The sequence below is a fragment of the Necator americanus genome, chromosome II (assembly GCF_031761385.1).
Source record: "Necator americanus strain Aroian chromosome II, whole genome shotgun sequence".
NCBI lineage: Eukaryota > Metazoa > Nematoda > Chromadorea > Rhabditida > Ancylostomatidae > Necator > Necator americanus.
The window spans coordinates 24,987,668-25,006,999 of NC_087372.1; the positions used below are offsets into that span (position 1 = coordinate 24,987,668).

The 19,332-nt window shown below is 42.2% G+C and overlaps 4 protein-coding genes across 7 annotated transcripts; all 4 read left to right on the forward strand.

Annotated features, from left to right (window-relative positions):
* Positions 1-1,558: 1,558 nt before the first annotated feature.
* RB195_019385 (uncharacterized protein) lies at positions 1,559-2,137 on the forward strand (the record flags this gene model as incomplete). The annotated part of the gene is made up of 1 exon (XM_064187205.1): positions 1,559-2,137. One exon carries the CDS (start codon positions 1,559-1,561, stop codon positions 2,135-2,137), a length of 579 nt encoding a protein of 192 aa, XP_064043086.1.
* A 1,638-nt stretch (positions 2,138-3,775) lies between these two features.
* RB195_019386 (uncharacterized protein) lies at positions 3,776-4,156 on the forward strand (the record flags this gene model as incomplete). Its single annotated transcript, XM_013435423.2, has 1 exon — positions 3,776-4,156. One exon carries the CDS (start codon positions 3,776-3,778, stop codon positions 4,154-4,156), a length of 381 nt encoding a protein of 126 aa, XP_013290877.2.
* A 79-nt stretch (positions 4,157-4,235) lies between these two features.
* RB195_019387 (uncharacterized protein) lies at positions 4,236-4,817 on the forward strand (the record flags this gene model as incomplete). The annotated part of the gene is made up of 1 exon (XM_064187206.1): positions 4,236-4,817. The coding sequence occupies one exon, from the start codon at positions 4,236-4,238 to the stop codon at positions 4,815-4,817; it is 582 nt and encodes a 193-aa protein (XP_064043087.1).
* A 2,039-nt stretch (positions 4,818-6,856) lies between these two features.
* On the forward strand, positions 6,857-19,265 carry RB195_019388 (uncharacterized protein; the record flags this gene model as incomplete). Of its 4 annotated transcripts, XM_064187209.1 has the most annotated exons (11): positions 6,863-6,939; positions 8,645-8,744; positions 9,088-9,264; positions 10,977-11,123; positions 11,194-11,232; positions 11,285-11,375; positions 12,310-12,405; positions 12,468-12,614; positions 18,422-18,586; positions 18,864-19,014; positions 19,070-19,265. In XM_064187209.1, the coding sequence occupies 11 exons, from the start codon at positions 6,863-6,865 to the stop codon at positions 19,263-19,265; spliced, it is 1,386 nt and encodes a 461-aa protein (XP_064043089.1). The 4 variants fall into 4 exon arrangements, with proteins under 4 accessions (XP_064043088.1, XP_064043089.1, XP_064043090.1 ...); XM_064187210.1 differs by lacking the exon at positions 9,088-9,264; XM_064187207.1 differs by lacking the exons at positions 12,468-12,614; positions 18,422-18,586; positions 18,864-19,014; positions 19,070-19,265 and having other exon boundaries at positions 6,857-6,939; positions 12,310-12,413.
* Between the last annotated feature and the right edge of the window lie 67 nt (positions 19,266-19,332).

Consider the following 19,332-nt stretch of genomic DNA (forward strand, 5'->3'; position numbering starts at 1 on the left):
AGTTTATGTTTAGCACTCCTGTGTGCTTGTACGTTTAAAGATGAGGAACACATTCGCGGCGCAGTACCTCAATACATGCATTGTTACAGTTCTGCCGGGCAGATATAACAAAAAAAAAGTAAGCTCACAGTCGAGAAGAAATTTTGCTACGAGTACTACCAAGTCCGTATAGACCTAACCTATCTCAAACCCAAGGTCACAAGAATAATGCTATGATTTTTTTAAAGGCATCACCCCACGAATCGGTTTTTACGGCAATTAGGAAGAAATAAACGGGATCACTCATCTCTCCATAATCTACGACTCCGTATAGACATAACCTACCTCAAACCCAAAGTCACAAGAATAATGCTACGATTTTTTTTAAAGGCATCACCCCACCAATCTGGAGTGCGGGTTTCAGGTGGAGAGTTCCTGTACGGGGTCGTAGATTATGGAGAAAAGGGTGACTCCGCCCATTTCTTTCTAATTGCCGTAAAACGGCCCTGAAGATGTTGCGCGTGCACAAGACTGGCGCGCTCCAATCGAACTCGTTGTGGAGAACCATAACCTACCTCAAACCCACACCACCCCAGATTCGTGGGGTGATGCCTTCAAGCGATACGGCGATATGGTTCACGGAAAGTACAATGTAATCCAACAATAATGTGCAACTGATTCCGGCTCTGTTGTCCAAGAGCTGCAGCGCAAAAGTAGGGCAGACACCGCTGAGTGGGTAGTAAACGTTCTGACACAAAGATCCACTGTATGCATTCACGAAATGCTACTCAATATTTTCCCAACATATCCTTTCCCTGAACTCCCATTTCTTTTCTACTACTCGCTTCATCTCTCGGAAATACTATCGTTATGTTTCAATACCCATCTATGGCATTTAGTGGACTGTAAAACACAAAAATTGGATCGATGATGCATCCTTCAAGCGTCAGTTCGGAATATATTTCAAATGCTTGCGAGAACTTAGTGCCATATTTCCGGCTAAATCAGCCAAGATCTCCATAGCTCCCATTGCCAGGTCGACCAAAAAGTAGGCTCTCAAGATAGCATTTCTGGGAAGGAGCATTTTTTTTGGTGCACATGCCACCTTTCACTTGTCATTGTTCTGTTTTCTTGGGGCCGCGTATACGAGTCTGATTGCTACCTGCACGTGGTGGTCCTGCTTTGACTAAAAGCAATCAGGCGTTCGAGTGTACGCATTGGGAATGTACTAGCTATATAACCTGCACTGTTATATAGCGAAAGATTCCTGCACATTGCAAAAAGGTGCCGTCGTCCAGCACATCGCCAAGCCCCCTAACCTGGAAGATCAACTGCCTGAAAGGAGCATGGAATCTTTGGCAACAACCGTTACTTTGGTCACGATGAACTGCCGAAAATTGACTTCCTGAGTGAGTTCCAACAAACCGACGTCCAGACTCTAACGATATCTCTGAGTGCCATTTGCTGCGTTGCACGAAATATGCATCGGAGATCGGCCCGTCATCAGCATCGAAAACTACACCATACTGCGACGATGCTGATGAAAAGAAAATAGGTGGCTGCGCGATAGCTGTGAGGAATGATTACACCAACCTGGCGGAGGAATTTGTATGTACGTCGTCTAGATCGCAGAGGACGTAAACTCTGGATCGCAAGTGCCCATGCACCTACGAAAACCGCGGAGGACGACAGTAAGGACGTCTTCTACTATGAAATCAATGCGCTGATGCATAAAATGCAGGTGGTCACTGTCGAAATCGACGCAAATGCGAAGATGGGACCCGAACAAGAATCCGGTGTTAGGAAAATGGTCGTTAGGAAAAAAAACATCTCTCAGTTAAATATCCGAAAATCCAGAGCTGTATGGGACGTTGCTTTCGACTCTGACCACTCTGTTCTTTTCGGTTTTAAGATACGGTTCCGCAAGAGAAACCGAGGAGTTCCTTCTCAACCGAAAATCGACATAGCAGCTCCGAAATACGAAAAATGCAGAACGAAGTTCCGCCGGCGTGTATCTATTGATGTTGGAGAGCAGACCTGGAAAAAGCTTTTCGATGCGGATTCCTTTACAAAGTGCATCCAGGAGGCTGTAAAGAAAAAATGCCCGTTTCAAATGCCGCGAAAGACGTTTGCCTTGGCTTCTGTGGAAACAAAATAAACGTACAAATTTGTAGGTGTCGCCCGCAGAACTGGCGATTTCAGCAACGAAAAGCGTCTTAGAAGGAAGTTGTGTTGTCAACTGCAACAAGACCGCGATAACGAGTGAACGTCAAGAGCGAAGTAGTTTGAAAAAGCGTGGGAGGACAAGAGCCCGCGGAAAGACTATGCTTTATCAAAACAATGTAGCGGCAAGACGAAAAGATGTTCTCCAGTCTTCAACACTGCCAGTGGGAAGGCTGTCGGTGAAGCAGCCCTTCCAATTTGGAGACGTCACTTCAAGGCCACGCTGAGCCATCAAGCGCCGTCAACTCCTGAACTCGCGCACGTTCATAGGCCGACATATGCGGTTAATGAAGAACAACCGATAGAGTCGGAGGTTCTTGTTGGTACCCATAAAATGGTGGACACAAACTAAATGGCGCAGAAATGCTGAAATATCTTAACCCTTTGAGATTTGTGAAATGACAAGGATCATCCGTTCAGGATAGAGGAAAAGAAAATTGACTAGTGAAGACACGCTATCATAATTCCCCTCCACAAGAAGTTATCCGTCACGGCCACTTTCTGTTACGCCGACAAGATCGCCGACTTCTGCAGGATTCAGAAGCCAACCCTGCAGACCATGTCGCCGACCAACACCATTTACTCGTAATGGACTTGAGAATCTCCCGTGCAAGGAAGAGACATCTCAGCACTGAAACACAGCGCATCAAATGGTGGAATCTGAAGGATCGAAGGGAGGTATTTTTCGCGTCCGTCGCTCAATCATCACTTCCCCTCCCTTCTTTTTGTGTGGATTTTTTTTTTTTTTTTTTTTTTTTTTTTTTTTTTCCGCGGGGAAACCCCTTTTTAAAAGACGAGCCTAGGTAAGCCCAGTATACAAAAGGCTACGTCGCTTTGGAAGGAGGACGTTCAGGCGGCAATTCGTGAGAAGAAGTCTAAGTATAAGCTTTGGTGGAAGACACGTCAGCCTGAAGATCGAGGTGCTTATCTAGCGGCGAAGAGGGAGGCCAAAAAGGCAGGCTTGAGGATAAGTAAGACCATTCGAAGGTTGTGTGCGACATGCTTAATACCGAAGAAAGCGAGCGGGCAGTTTAGTCAGAGCGCGTCATCGCTCAACGTTGGATATGAAGCACATCAAAATCGTTAAGGGAGATGATGGAGCCGTTCTGCATCGCTCTGATCAGATCTTGGAGAGGTGACGAGAGTACTACAATCACTTATGTAACGAAGAGTTCTGTCATCCTCCCATCCCAACTCTTCCCAGCGTCGAGGGTCCTGTTCTACCAATTACTGCCGTGCTGCCCTCGCAAAAATGAAGTGGAACAAGGCAATCGGTCCTGATGATATACCTGCTGATGTCTGGAAGCTGCTAGGAGATCGAGAGTCCGTGTGGCTCGCAACTCTATTTGAAAGATCTTTGCAGAAGGACGGACTCCAGACGTTTGGCAAACTTCGGTGACCGTGCCCGTCTGGAAAGAGAAAGGAGACATTGCTGACTGCATTTCGTACAGGCCTATACGACTGCTGTGCCATGCGATGAGGGTTTTTGAGCGTGTCCTGGAAGCTCGTCTGAGAAAAATTGGCAGCGTTTCACTCAACCAGTGCGGCTTTGTGAAGGACTGCAGCGTTATAGATGCTATCCATGCTGTCCGTACCCTTCTGGAGAAACATAGAGAAGAACCGCAGTGTGCATCTTGCTTTTCTCGATCTCGAGAAAGCTTTCGACCGTGTCCCACATGAGCTGTTATGGATGTCCACGAGGTCGCATAGAATACCAGAAGAATATGTGCGGTGGACGAAGCTGCTATATGCGAAGCCTACCAGCGTTGTAGAATGTGCTGCTGGAACAATCAAGCCATTCCCTATACAAGTAGGGACTCATGACGGTTCATCACTCTCACCCCTGCTGTTCATACTGTGCACTGAACACGATAACGAAGGGAGTCCAGAAGTGGCATCCGTGGACCCTACTCTTTGCCGACGATGTCACGCTCGCGTCGGAGTCTCGAGATGATCTTCAGAAACAAGTACAGTCTTGGAAGGTTCGGCTGCAGCAACATGAATTGCGCCTCAATGTATCAAAAACTGAGTACATGGAGTGCGGATCAAGGATAGAGGATGGTTCAATTCGTGTCGACGGCACCGAATTAAACAAGGTGGAGTGTTTCAAGTATCTTGGATCCAAAGTGACTTCTACAGGCGACATTGATCAAGAAGGTCAAGCACGTGTTAATGCAGCATGGATGAAATGGAAAATGGAAACAGGCGTACTGTGCGACAAGAAAGTCGCTGTTCGACTGAAGTCGAAGATCTACAGGACGGTTGTGTGTCCAGTCACCCTTTACGGATGCGGGTGCTGGGCGACGACGAAAGCCTTAGAAAGAGTGTTGCACACTACGGAGATGTGGATGTTGAGGTGGACGATAGGTGTAACGCTAAAAGACAAAGTATCCAACGACACTGTACGCTCCATCTTCGGCGTCGTCCCGATAGCTGAGAAGATGAAGGAGGCGCGACTGAGATGGTTTCCACGTCTTGCGGTGAGAGGAAAATTCTGTTTCCAAAACCGCTCTGAAGCTCGACGTTGCATTCGTGAGGCCGCGTGGGAGGCCAAAGATTCGCTGGTTGGACCCTGTGAAGCTGGATATGATAGATGCGCGTTTGTGTACAGCTGATGCAAATAGATAGAACCAAATGGAAGACAAGAAGCAGAAAGGCGGACCCTGCAACAACGCGGAGCAAACGCTAGGAAGAAGAAGAAGAAGAAGAAGAAGAAGAAGCGTGGTTCCGCTCTTCTTCCCTTAATCGTCGCAAAAAAAGGGGTTCTTTCCTGCGAAATCAGTTACAGCACGCCACTTTTGTGCATGCGCCGCATCCAAGCGCGCGCGGTAGAAGAACAGTGATGTCTTCTCACCAGGCTATTCAAGTGAAACCAATGAATAAGAGGATGAGGGAACCGGTAGAGGAGATGATTCAGCAACTAAAAAAGAATGGGATTTCATTTTGGTTCTAGGATTTTGAACGAAAGTTCACTTTCACTGATGATATCTCTGATTTCAGATAACACTTTTGTGGCTAGTATTAGATCAATTGTCATCGCATGAGAGTATCTTGAGAAACGGTGGCGCACCATCAAAATAGTTCGAAAAGTGTACTTCATCGTTAGGCAAAACACAATGCACTTATTCTACTTCTTCCTGAGAGCTTTACATAGAACATAAGTTAGGGACGCTCTTTTTTGACCACGTGCTCTGTGTTCAGCAATTTTTGCATATTTAGTCAGCTGCGCTATTGTCTGACAAGAAAATGATCTTGAACCAGGACATGTTTTCATCACAGGTGAAAGAAATGGTGAGGTGATCTACGTCATTAATTGATATAATTGGTATCAGCTCCTGTATTCGCTTTTAACATTTTTAGGGCAGCACAGTGTCTAGAAAAAGTTGCGCTCGTTTCTGACTCTGCTAAAATTCTTAAGCAGCGATTTTGGATTTTGTTGCATTCTATCAAAAAGCTTTTTAAATGATTAGTATCACTGTTCGGGCTCATTTACCTCTTCATAAGAGTAAAGTGGCATGTTCTTAGTGTTCTTGTTAGAAGAAAGCACGTTAATAATAAATTGCATAATTCTGTAGGGAACCACTTATAATTAAAACTTCACCAAAAAAGTACTATTATCACCAACATTTCGTTTATTGGTCGAATAGAATATGCGGAAGGAGCAAAGATTGACTATGACTCAATCAGTCATTTCTTATCATAATCTTCCGCAGTAAAAGAATTGATTTCGCGAGTGTCTCTGCCGCGAGCATAGTTAATAAATTTTCGACAACTAATGATCAAGGATAGAGGATGAAGGAGGCTTGGAGAGGTACGCGGGTGCTCAAGGTGTTTGACCTATAATCAGAATCGCATAGGTTCAATCGTATGAGAGTACAAAGTTTGCTACGGCCAACCGATGTATTAAGTCAGCGTCCTTATCTTCTGATACAGATTTAGTATCAGTTTATAAGGTCCGGAGGAATGAAAAGTATATTTACCCTTTGACCCCTAGGAGGCCTCGAATCATTGATAGCAAAGCTATAAGAGTGCCTCCTTATCACTTTCCTTTCAATCTCTATGCACAGAAAATTACATAGCACAACTGCGCCATGTGCTCGGGAAAGTAAAGTAGTTAAATCAACACGATATTTTCATACTGCGCATGTGTCACGTTCTCAGTCGACTAATAGGCCATTTTCCAAGTCATCGATGTGTTTTGTTTGGCAGGAACTTCTTATCAGATGCATTTACACTCGCTGCGCGCAGTCTCACTTGTTAATTACAATCTCTTATGTCATATCATTACTAAGGAGCGTGTACTTTTTACTTGCTCATAAATCATTAAGACGAAGCGTTAATGTTTTTGAACTTGCAGGGTCTTGCATTTGCATAGTCAACGGCAACTGCCCTCCTGTGTACCAGTTTTCGAAGAATTGTGAAATTTATCTTGTCTTCTCCGTTAATCTCCGATGATAAGGATTCTCTCACAAGTACATGTCATGATTTGAGAAACTGCATTACAATCTCCTCATTTGTTATCTAACTTCACACTTTTTTTCTTAAATGGATTGGAGAAAAATGTACCATCGTGAAACAGCAGTTATGTTCGTAACCTTTGCTCTTCAGGCTTTTTGATAGGTTACTTCTACTTTCTGCTTCCATTTCAAATTGGATGCAGATGGCTTCGAAATCACGAGTGTTTGAGTATGAGGATGCGAATGGGGCTACAATGGAAGGAGTCCTGTATCTTCCTTTGTGAGTGGCGCTGTTTCGTGCATTGATGCTTTGAAGCGCACTTTACTATAGTTATTAGCATAAGATGTAATCATAGCCGGCTACGCCAGCTATACCCGCCTACTTAAAGGAAAATTGCTAGCAACAGGCTAAATACTTTGCCCGAGGTACCAAGCATACCCATAATTTAAAAACCTCCACAGGACCCCCTTGTGTAGCTTGTTTCTTTCGTATTTTTTTCCTGAAAAAAATATTGATGGAGGATTTCATGAATGTCTCTTTGTAGCCTTCTTACTAAAGGTGTCAGTTCCACATTTAGAGAATATCCAAAGTTGATTTTGCGCTTACGTTCTTTTGATAAGGCTGCAATCTTGCTGTTTTCGATGTGTTAGAAGTTCTTCTCGTCTTTCTTATCAGCAGTTAACGTAGGATGATGTGCATGAAACGACGTGAACTACATCATAAAGAAAGTACTGTAGCGCAATTGTCTGCATGCATATATCCAACTTTTGAAGAAAGGATCTGGCAAACCTTATGAGTATAACGATCAGAGGGGTAGACGTATGGAGGGGCAAATCAGGGTGGAACGAATGCAGTCGTCACGGCCTTAACTTTGGAGCTACTGCACAGTGTTGCTGCGCTCTACACCATTCTATCGCGCCGTGACGCCGGGTTACCGACTCGACGTCGCAGGACCCGTTTCATCCAATTTTATCGGCTCACTGGTTTCTGGTTTCTGCTCCACACACGCATATTCACGCAGACATACGTGAAAAGATGAGCGCTTTATTGTATATCATGATATATGCATAGTCATCAGTTTTTGGTTCTGCCCTCTGAAAGAGCAGCGAGCTTCTCAGACAACACCTCCATCACAACTGCCTGGATCCGGGGAGGGCTATGCAGGGCTACACGTAATCCACTAAAATTTCTTCGCTTGTGTGGATCTAAACGTATGCGCTGCGAGGGTACTGGCCCTCTCCTGCCTAGACAAATTTTTGTGCGCTTCGGCTACCGACCATTCAAGTGTGATGAGCTGTGAGACAGTGTTTATCCCTGTGGCATCACTCCAATGCGCTTTGGGTACCATGTGGGTGCCATGACATTAATACAGCCAATATAAGGCTAACAACGACATAATTCATACAAATGAGTGAATCACAATGCACACAATGGCTAAAAGCAGTATATCACGAAATTGTCGATGTTGGGTTGCTAAGGGACGATATAGAGTTTGGGTTGTATTTTACGACTACGGGCTTAGCCATCCTCAATTAGCCCTAATAGTCCTGAAAAGCTGAGTGGGAACTGCTGGTACGTTCTTACGAGATACGTGAGAATGCGCCGCAATTGTGCACAAGTAGGTCTGCGCAGTATTACATAATGTTAGTTTGTGGACTTGGACGAAGGCAGAATCGCTGCAGTTCATCTCCTTTTGATTACTGTAGAAGTTCCAGTAGTTGAAGGCACGCGGCTGTACCCGCCGTGCGCAGATGTAACTCTCAGGAAGAATTGGAATAACACCACTCGCAGATTTCCTTCCTTATTCTTTCTTGTACGTGAACCATCCTGCAATAAAACGAGATGGAAATTTTCCGCCTTAGCAAAATATTAAATTAGTAGTCGTAAATTGAGAATAAGAAAGGATAAGCTAAGAAATAGACAATTCTTCCTAAGTGTTCGTTTACGCGACAGTTTCACTTGTTCTCCAAGTGTCTAATTTCAGGAAGGCACACGGACCTCGAGAGCTGCCGGCTGTGCTGGTTCTACACGCTTTTGGTGGATGCGGAGATTTTGAGTGTGGGAGAGCTGAAACCCTTGCAAATGTACGCAACCAGATATTATGGTGCTGAAGCCGCCGAGTATTTTCTTAAATTCCTTTGCAAAAGTTCCGTGAGTACTCAACCAAAGGCCTACCCATGTGTTTCCCACAGAAAACTCTCATTGCTAAAACTCTCATTGCTTCACTGCTTCCAGTGACTTATCCAAGATCAACTCTCAAAAACTGAGGAAATTGATAAGAGCAAGTTTAGGGCCAAACACTTTTGGTGACCGTATTTCCATTGTTATTCGCAGAAAACGAAAGTGATTTGTCAGTTCGTTGTTGTTCAAGAACTGAATCGGCTACTGGTTGAAAGGACGTCTGGATTTTAGCTATTTTATTTACAGTTGGGCTTCGCAGCACTCGCTGTTGATGTATATGGGAAGGGAAAACGAGGACGAAATGTTGAAGAGAATTTTGCATTGATGAAGCCTCTTGTGAATGACAGGACAGGAATACTGAAGACTCGCCTTTTGGCCGCTTTTGATGAAGTCCGAAAGTTGGAGGAGGTCAACCCGGGGCTGGTCAGTTTTCTAACGCGGAAACCTGCTTTATATTGAGCTGGCGTTTTGAAACGCTTTATGGATGTAAAACTGTCTCTTTTTGACTGTGCCGCATCTAAGGGACGTGCAGTGCACTCTTTAAGAGGTTCCGCTGTGGCTGCAGCACCGCCGATCGAAGGTTCGATTCCGCCTGACGTCAACGAAGCCGTTCATCCCTTCTGAGCCGATAAACTGTGGCCAGACTTGTCTGGGAGGATAAGAACACTAACTTGATACATTGACTAGCCTGAGTTGAAGTTGAATTGAAATGAAATTGAAATTGAATTGATTTTGAATTGAAGTGAACGCGGTGCACTCATCCTTTTTCCTCTACACTGTATCTGAGAAGCAGCTGTGAACATCATTTAATAAGACGTCGCTAGAGTTATCTTTGAATTAGAACATTTTGCCGAACATTCTAGTTTATTTCTTCGTATTTTTTGAGCCTTTTACGATTTCATCTGCAAAAAAACGAACATTTTCTGAACGTAGAACAAGCTATGTGGAGGTTTACTGCTTTGAGAAATGTAAAAATTGTGATATTATATAAGATTTTTGTAAGTTGTTCTTGAAGTTTCCTTCAAGAAGAAGAATTGCTCCCCTCACATTTACACATTCAATTCTCCTCCTGAACATTCATTATTTAAAGGCATCACCCCACGAATCTGAGGTGGTGCAGATTTCAGGTGGAGTATTCGTATACAGGATGGGAGACTACGGAGAGAGGTCCGGTTCCATTTCTTCCTAATTGCCGTAAAACACGGCCCGGAAGATGCGGCTTCATTCGTTTTGGCGCATCATTTTGTACAGGAGGTTCGATTGGAGCGCGCCAGTCTTGTGCGGCGCCGCATCTTCCGGGCCGTTTTTTACGGCAATTAGCAAGAAATGGACGGAATCACCTCCCTCTCCGTAGTCTCCCATCCTGTATACGAGTACTCCACCTGAAATCTGCACCACCTCACATTCGTGGAGTGATGCCTTTAAGACACTCAATATCCTACAAATCCATTTTTTAAACTTGTTGGGAGTTGTTTCGCTTTTCTGTTCTGATAACTACAAACTAGGTCTCAAACAAATCTCATCTGCCATTAGAAAGAATCTTACATGGAAAATTTTCCAGACGCTGTCTTTAATTTTTTCACAGTGCTTCTCACGGCACCACTTGATAACTTCTACGAAGTTCAGGGGGTCGTCTTATTGATGCTCAGGGTCTTAAGATTGAAGCGTCGGCGTTGAAAATTAGGTCTATGAGATAGAGTTTACAGATAGAGTTGAAACCAATAGTTTTTGATCGGCGTGGCGGCATTGTGTTAGATTGAGGAATATATCAGACCCGCTTTTTTTAGAACTGAGATTGGGGAAAAAAACTATAAGTATTAGCAATATGTTACACAGCCGACGTGAAACATGCATGAGTAGGCTTATGTGGTTTTTTCGAATTCCTATCCTGTTAGTTTTGTCGTTTGTTTTTCTCATGGCATGCCCCTGGGATCTCAGTTTGTGAAGATTCAGTTTCTTTTGTTAAAATCAGAATCATAGCAAAATCCCAAAATTCGTTTTAAAAGAAAGCTAAACATGCACAACTACACAAAAAGAGGTCAGAGAAGAAGAAAGAGGTCCGAAAAATGAAAAGCATTTGTCCAATGCGGAATACTAGAGGAAGGTTTGCGAAGCAAATGCTTTTTGCCTTACAGGTGGGTGCTATTGGCTACTGTTTCGGTGGATTATGCGCTCTGGATTTAGCCCGCTACAATGTTGGCTTGAAGGCTGCAGTGTCTTTCCATGGAACATTGTCACCATTACCTGATACAGAACTTACAACAACATCGACATCAATGCAAGTCAGAAGTTTATTTTTAATTATTTTTGCGAATTAGGCGAGGATACTTCGAGATAGTCGGTTTTTTAAAGGTGCATCACGGAGATGGTGATATCCACATCAAAATGCCGGTGAGTAAATATGGGTACGCTTTTTGGAAATGAAGATTCATGCACCATTAAGATTTCTGAATTTATGGAAGAAATGAGGTCCAGAAAAGCGGACTGGATGTTCACATCGTACGGAAAAGCAGAGCACGGATTTACCGAGCCTCGTAAGTTACCTACAATTACCAAGATGCATTGTTCCTTCAAGTGCGCGTGTGTCTACGTGAGGCAAGTACTGTTTTTGTGATCTGCAGAGATCTCGTTTCTGAGAACGCTATTTGAGACGTACGACACGAGTAATTTTTAAGCAATTCTAGCCAGCCAACGCATGGTCTTACCATAAAGACTGCTTTCAAAGAACAGCACTGACCCTACGATAAATTTGCAAGTTTGTCCAATTATAATTAATTATAAAGTAATTAAAAAGCGGTCGTCCTCTCGACAACAAGGTAAATTTTCAAGCACATAAATTTCTGTCAAATTGTGTGCTAGTGTAGACTTGAAAGCCATCATTCATTGACATTATAGCCAGAGTTATATTTATAAGCAAATAATAAAAAAAGATTCGATAGACAGAATTTCCGGTGATTAAACAATTTACTGTTTTCCAATCAAATCGCATGGTTGCTTCACCTGCGCGCCTATGGTTCCATAATCAATATTATATGGGGACATAGCCCCAAAGAAACAAAAAAAAGCAACAGTAAACAACAGTCCAAGGGCAGCTGAGTTTTACATATACACTTGCATCCTTGGAATTTTTTGAAGCTGTGATCGTGTATCCATAATAACCAGAAATTTTGAGCCACGCTGAATTTCGACGAGTAAACAACACCATATCAGTTCAGTTTGACTGCTCGATTTGTGCTCTACGCTTAAAGAAAATCCAAAAGCGTGAAAATTTTATAGAAAAGCAAGCAAAGACTGCTGCACCCTCGTACAGCAACATCGGCCAGGTTTTCATTCCACATACGGGGAGTATCATCCTCTTTGTATAAATCAATTTAATCTCTAGCTCCTCGTAGAGCCGCACTGATTGTGGAAAGGATCGAATATCGATATCGATCGAGAGAAGTGGTGGTCTTTATTTCCTTGTTGTAGGCATTGGCGAACTTGGACATCCGGGTGTCTCGTACAACAAAGAAGCCGATACCAGATCATGGCAAGCGGCCGTGGCTTTTCTCAACGAACGTCTTCGTCAGTGAAATCAACTTGAACACTGTCGTACACATGCTTGATAAATTTTCGTATCCTAACAGAACAGCAGTCGGCGTGCGTGGTTGAAGGCAAGGGATGGGCAGGAATGAAAGACATATCGCCAAGAGTCGAACTGGTATCAGTGCGCAGTCCGCATCGCGAATACCAGTTCTCAATCGTGTTGGGTGAAATCTATCGGGTCATCAACGGTTCGCCGTGAACCTTAGCATCGTTTGCTCATTACAGCTATGCTTTGTAATTCACCTACAAGTAGCCTAGCAATTACTTCACCACTTCTCCGTATCCTTTCCTCAATAAGTTCATTTAAAACTATTCAGCTCCAACTGCCTCGGCAGCTTCTTCTAATGATCGGAGAGAAGGTGATTATCTGGACTTCTACACAAAAGGCTTAGTGGAGATGTTAAGCGAGAGTATAATATACCTCTGGTATCTAGTCCTATGTGCACTTAATTTGTATTTTCACAGCACATTGTTGTAGGGATATGGTATATACACGCATATAGTTATATATTAAACTTGCGCAGCGTATATATTTGATTTGCTAAGAACAGCGGAACATCTTTCTTTCTCAATATTTTCTTTCGTTGTAGTGTATGTCCAGCTCCATACTGCCTCGCGAAACTTTTCCTTAATTTCGTGGGATTCTCAGAACTCCCCTTGAAATACTTCGTCTAGGCAAAATAACGAATATGAGTTCTAAAATTATGGGAGCTTTCTTTTGTTGCACTTTGAAGAGAACTGAAATATTGGGTTGGGGAGTGATTAGTGGCCATTTTTATTCGATTCTAACAATGCATTTAGATATAAGATTATTGAGAGGATCTTGTATGTCGTCTGATTGACAACTTCTAACTCTGAAAGACTGTTGTGTTCTGATTTTTCAAAAGTATTAACGCTGGCTTTTTCCATACATAGTTGAAATAAAACGTCAAAAAAATACAAAAGGAGCCTTTTCGACAACATTTATTTTTTGCATTTATGTGCATAGTAGAAAAGGACCAATGCGTGAAAACATTGCCTCCTACTACTCTTCGGACATCCAAACAGAATTTTCGAAAACTAATTGTCATGGGTTGAGTAAAAATTAATTTCTTCCCTATTTTTTTGAAACAAAAAAACACTCCAAATTAACCAATAACACATATTTCGTTGTTGTTTTTTCTATCATTCCCAACGTCCACCATTCATTAATGTATGTAGGTTTCTCGATAGCTAGTAACGTTTTTTGTTCTCGCTTTGGTTTTCTTTGTTTTATCAGTCTAACCTATGTTAGATGTTGTTTTTTCTAAGTTTCCTCTTGTTCACTTGAAGGCATCATCCCACGAATTTGAGGTGGTGCAGATTTCAGGTGGACGCATTTCAGGTGGAGTATTCGTATAAGAGATGGGAGACTACGGAGAGTGAGGTGATTCTGTCCATTTCTTGCTAATTGCCGTAAAAAACGGCCCGGAAGATGCGGCGCCGCACAAGACTGGCGCGCTCCAGTCGAACCTCTTGTACAAAATGGTGCGCCAAAACGAATGAAGCCGTATCTTCCGGGCCGTTTTTTACGGCAATTAGCAAGAAATGGACGGAATCACCTCCCTCTCCGTAGTCTCCCATCCCGTATACGAATACTCCACCTGAAATCTGCACCACCTCAGATTCGTGGGGTGATGCCTTTAAAGCCTGCCACTGCAAAAATTCCGCGAGCATTTGACATTTCAGTTCAGTTGTTTGAAAAAAGAGAATAAATAAGACTAAACTGATTGTTTACGCAAGAAGACTGGCTTGCAAAGCAATGTCTCCTCTGGTAAATGATATATAACAGTTTGCTAGTGCTTTTTACTCCTTTGTACATTTCTTATTTTGCAAAAAATGACCAGAAATCACCCTTCAGCTTAATGAAATACAACTTGGAGTGACAAATTCCTTTTGTTTTTTGGTTCGAGTACAGTTTCAAGAAGCACCACAAAAGAAGAAAAAAGCGGTGGTGATGCGAAAAGCTTCTACATTTGTGTTTAGCACCCCAAATGACCTTATTTTGCACGAAGTGCACGAACGAGCGGATCTGTAACATCGATAGTGGCCCGCATTGATTGTCGATGTAGTGATCATCAATAACATCTATGTGCGAAAATTTTGGGAAATTTGTTCTCTCGAGTTTAGCACTGTAATGTAAAGTACAGTACCATTCATTTCTTGTCAATATCTGTAGTAATAATGTAGCATTATAATATCAGTAATATTTGTTCTTTTCAACTCTTCTTACTTCTGTAGTTGGAGGTAGTGAAGCAGTTACTTCGCGAACTAACCATAGATGCTTGTTCGGATGTTAGCACAACAACAAACTCTCTCCCTTTATCGAAAATTACAGACAAACATCTACATCTATTGTACGTCGTGGAACATACGAAGAATCGACATCGTGTCAGGGGAAAAACGTTGTCGAGAAGGAGCTGCTATCGTTGCTCGAGAGGAATATGCTGCATTCAGTCAAGATTCTCGCGAATCTCGCTGCTCTCCGAGCCCTAGCGATGTTGTTTCTTTTGTTTGCTGTCATTCTGCTAAGCCTTCGAGGCTCTGGCAGTACAAAATCACCACTCAGACAGAATCACAACAATACAACCATAATCGTCGTCACGCCCACTCACAAACGACCTGAAAGGCTAGCGGACATGATCAGGTGAGAGTAAACGAAGGCTACTGTAAATACTATGCAAACAGTTTCTCACATTCTATAATTACGACTGCTAAACACATTTTTCGGAGAAATGGACCTATGTTCAAGTAACAACGTATTCCAAAAAGAAGGAGTTAAAAAACGGATTTAGGACCATTTTTTACAAGCATTTTTTTAACCTCTTTTAATCAGAAGATATTGCACATCCATTGCTGAACTTCACTAACTCACGGTGGCTAGATAAAAAGACGATTAAAAAGGAAGAAACTTGGAAAAACTTGAAGTACAAGGAGGGTTAAAGATGAAATGGAATTCATTCGAATATTTTCTGGTTCACCTGGAATCCTCTGGTGGCCATTTTATTTTTCGCTTCTTTTTTTTTGTCGGAGGAGGGCTTCGTGGTTCAAACAAGTCATTACATAGGACATTTCGCTTGAAGTTTGAAGTGCAGTGTGAAAAATCAAAGTAACTTCCATCGAGTTTCGACACTTTTTCGAAACTCTTATGACCTAACTGTCATCCATCGTTGAAACTCTGTTGCTGGAGGAACATCCACACTAAAATGTTCGAGTACCCAGATTCTCGTACGGTACCTAAATATCATCCTCACCAACCGTATGTATGACTTCGATAAAACTAGCTAAAGAATAAAAATTTAACTTTCCTATGCTACTTCAGTAATTAACACTACTTTTTGTTAGGCTATGTACTTGATTTTTTTTCGACGAAATTCTGAAATATGATGTACTTCTAAGCATAGGTTATGTGTGCGAAACCAGTGTACCTCCACTTTGTAGTCAATCATCGTGCCTATGGTGTATGTTCTTCGCAGATTCTTCTGGAATAATACTTTTCCTCTGAAGAAACAGAGCTGAACATGCACACCAGCCTTTCACAGACATGTCTTCGATTGCTGCAACACATGGAAGAATTGGGCCTCAGCTTTTGCGTGAATTTTAGACCTTGAACTCTTTCTACTAGGAGGAAAAAGTCAATAATGACATCCACCCGAAGCGGTTTTGCTTGGACAATTCTATCTGTGGAAAGAATTGCATGGTTGTGCAAACTGGTGCCTTTGATCGTGAATTTGTGGGGAGTTTCGTCTTTTCGTTGGGCTAGTACATACTTGCATATTATTGGCTGAACCTTTGTGCTGCAGGAGACAAACCAAAGTCAAAAATTTACCTGAATTCTGCCTTCAAAAAATACTACACTCTCTCCATTCTTTTTATAAGAGGACGTCTAAAATATTAACAAAATCGGGGAAAAATATTTGTTTTCCTTTTCGTTGCGTTTAGATATGCAATGAGTTTGACGTACAGTCTTTGCTAAACGATATTTTTCGGTTGTCGCAGACATTGTCTCACGTCTCTCACCTTCACTGGATCGTAGTCGAAGATGGGCCAGCAACAGTTCCGGCGGTCAGTTGGATTCTACACAGAAGCGGTGTACCGCATTTGTACATGGCAACAACGTCCGCCGAAGGCATGCCTCGTAAGTGCCTCCTCTGCATAGTGAACACGCTTCCTGTTAAGTATGCGGGATCACTTTCAAAGTGTGATTGTTCCCAAAAAGTTCCAAATCGCGAATGCATAGGCGCTTATTCTCTACTGAAAATTTTGGCTTTTTAAACTCTTTGAACTTTGAATATTAAAGTAATGATGGGCGGGTGTAGTGCGGTAGTAGGAGTTTCACAGTCGATCGAAACAGCCCTAGCCAGATTAGCCTTTCATGCCTACCGGATTGATAAATTGATGTCAGAATTGTACTTGAAGACGAGGACACTGGGCTGATGGAGTAGCGGGTGGCCGCAAGGCACTGTGTAAGGCACGTACCTGTACGATCAGCAACTTTTATTTCTCAACTGCAACCGAACTCGTTGCTGCAACGCAAACAGATTTTGACTAACGTCAAGCACCCTATCAGTTTTTCAAAAGAAATTTGATGAAAGAATCGAATCAAATGTAGGCCGATCCATACGAATATTTAAACCTTATTCAGTTTAGGTGGAAGCATAATGAAGTGTTACTTCAAATAGTCATGTCTAGTGAAGAAAATTACAGTGTTATCGAAGAGTAGTTGTAGAGTAGAAACGTATGCGCTATCTCTAATATTTGAAATTAAAAAAAAACGAATACAGGATCTACCTATCTGTGATCTCTCGATTGCGAACGACTAATTACATGAGATTATGGGTGACACTCAGAATTTCTTTTAGTAGGGATGACATTCAATCTGAGAGTTTTGAATTTCTGTACAACGTAAATGGTAAGTAATTCCGACGTGATCAAACGACATGCTTCAGGTACAAACATAATTATGCAATTTGAAGAGTTCTGTGTGACTCTTTGAAGAGTTTCTGTGTAGTTCCAACGCCTGGTTACTAATTCTATTACTATTTCTTGAAAAGAGGATCTTAAAGGATTCTAAGTTGTCAAACACACCTTTCCTCTTTTAGTATCTTCTGTGCAGCTCCGGATTCTCTGTATGTATACTTTGTCTTCTCGCTTCTTTAAGGACTCACACAGTCTAGATGTCTATGTCCATGTCACGTCTACTCTTCATGTGAAATAAAAGCATATATATATATATATATATATATATATATATATAAGTGTAGGTAACTGTTTCTGTTCTGTTAATCAGGAATCAGGTCGCAAGGGAGACACAGGCGAGCCACAGAGCTTAATCCTATTTATGCTGTTGACTAACTAAGACCGGTTATACGATTGTAGTCTCGTTTAAAGGCGTCCGAGTGCTGCTTTATTCCTGGTGGTTCTTTAGAGCCTTCCGACATCGATTACCTGCCCAACAGACGTTTAGAAAGTGCGTTAAGTCAACCCTTCTGAAGAAATATCTCACAAATAATGGATCTACTTCAGTTGCGCAGGTTAAAGTCCAAGGAGAATTTGCCGAAGCACCGGGAATCCACCAGACAGATGTAAAAAAATTGTAAAAAAAAATGAGGAAGTGTACATTTGAGGCGAGATTTTTATTCTTGTTCATCTTTATTTTGAGAAAAAATTATGAAATATCACATTATTTTACGGCATTGCGGCTATTTTTCGTAAATTTCTAATTTTCTAATAAGCTTTACGTAGTTAATTGGTTCATTGTTACTAATTACGATCATTATTTACTCATTATTTACTTGTTTACATACCGATCCTAAAAGTTAATTGGCGCCAGATATGCACAAAAAAAAGCGCGCTGTTGTCAATGGGTTAATGTTAATGGGTTTTGTCAACACCGAGATCAATCTGGAATTTTTAGGGATTTCCAAGAAACTGTAAAATTTAGTGATTTCATCACTACATCAGTCGCTGTTTTCAGGCCGAGGATGGACACACCGCAATCTCGCACTACAGTATGTTAGAGAGAATTATGACAGGAACTTCGACGCGGTGCTTTATTTCGCTGATGACGATAATTCTTACGATGTTCGGCTGTTTAACAATTACATTCGGAATGTGTCGAGGATTGGAGTCTGGGCTGTTGGTAAGTTAAGGATAACATCATGATTCAGATTTATAGATTTATAGAGGGATAGATTCAAGAAGGGTTCAGGTTGAGGGTGCTCCGTTAGCATTGTATCTTCATCTTAATTTTAAAAAAGTCGTTAAACATGCACTGCCCCACAAGAAAACCAGAGATGCATCAGAGGCATGTACTCATTATTAAATGGAATGGTAATGAAATTGATAATTAGGACAGTCAGTTTCCTTTCAGCCGCTCATAGAACCCCAACCCTAAAGCTGAGAATTTACACTTCTAGGCTTGGTAGGTGGAGCATGGGTGGAAGCTCCGCATGTTTCCGCGAAAGGCAAAGTGATCGCTTGGGATGTGATGTTTGCTCCTAATCGCCCCTTCGCTACTGACATGGCTGGGTTCGCCATCAACACCAAGGAGCTTTTCAGAGCAAGGAAGTGAGTGCACTGAAATTCGGGACCGAATGTGTGTGTGTCATCATTTCAATTTTAGCGCCACATTCAACGCTCACTGTGCAAAAAACTACAAGCAAGGCCCCGAGTCCTGTTTTCTGTCGCAGTTTGGCTTCACGAAACAACATTTGGAGCCGTTTGGATACAAAGAGTACCCAAAGGAAATTCTAGTCTGGCACACGAAAACGTCTAAATCTAAAACGAGAGGACCAAAGCGTGGTTATGCTATAGAATAAATATCAGTACTAATATTGTTTTAACATTTGCTCACGTTTCATTACGGAATTCGTCCACTCGTACGTC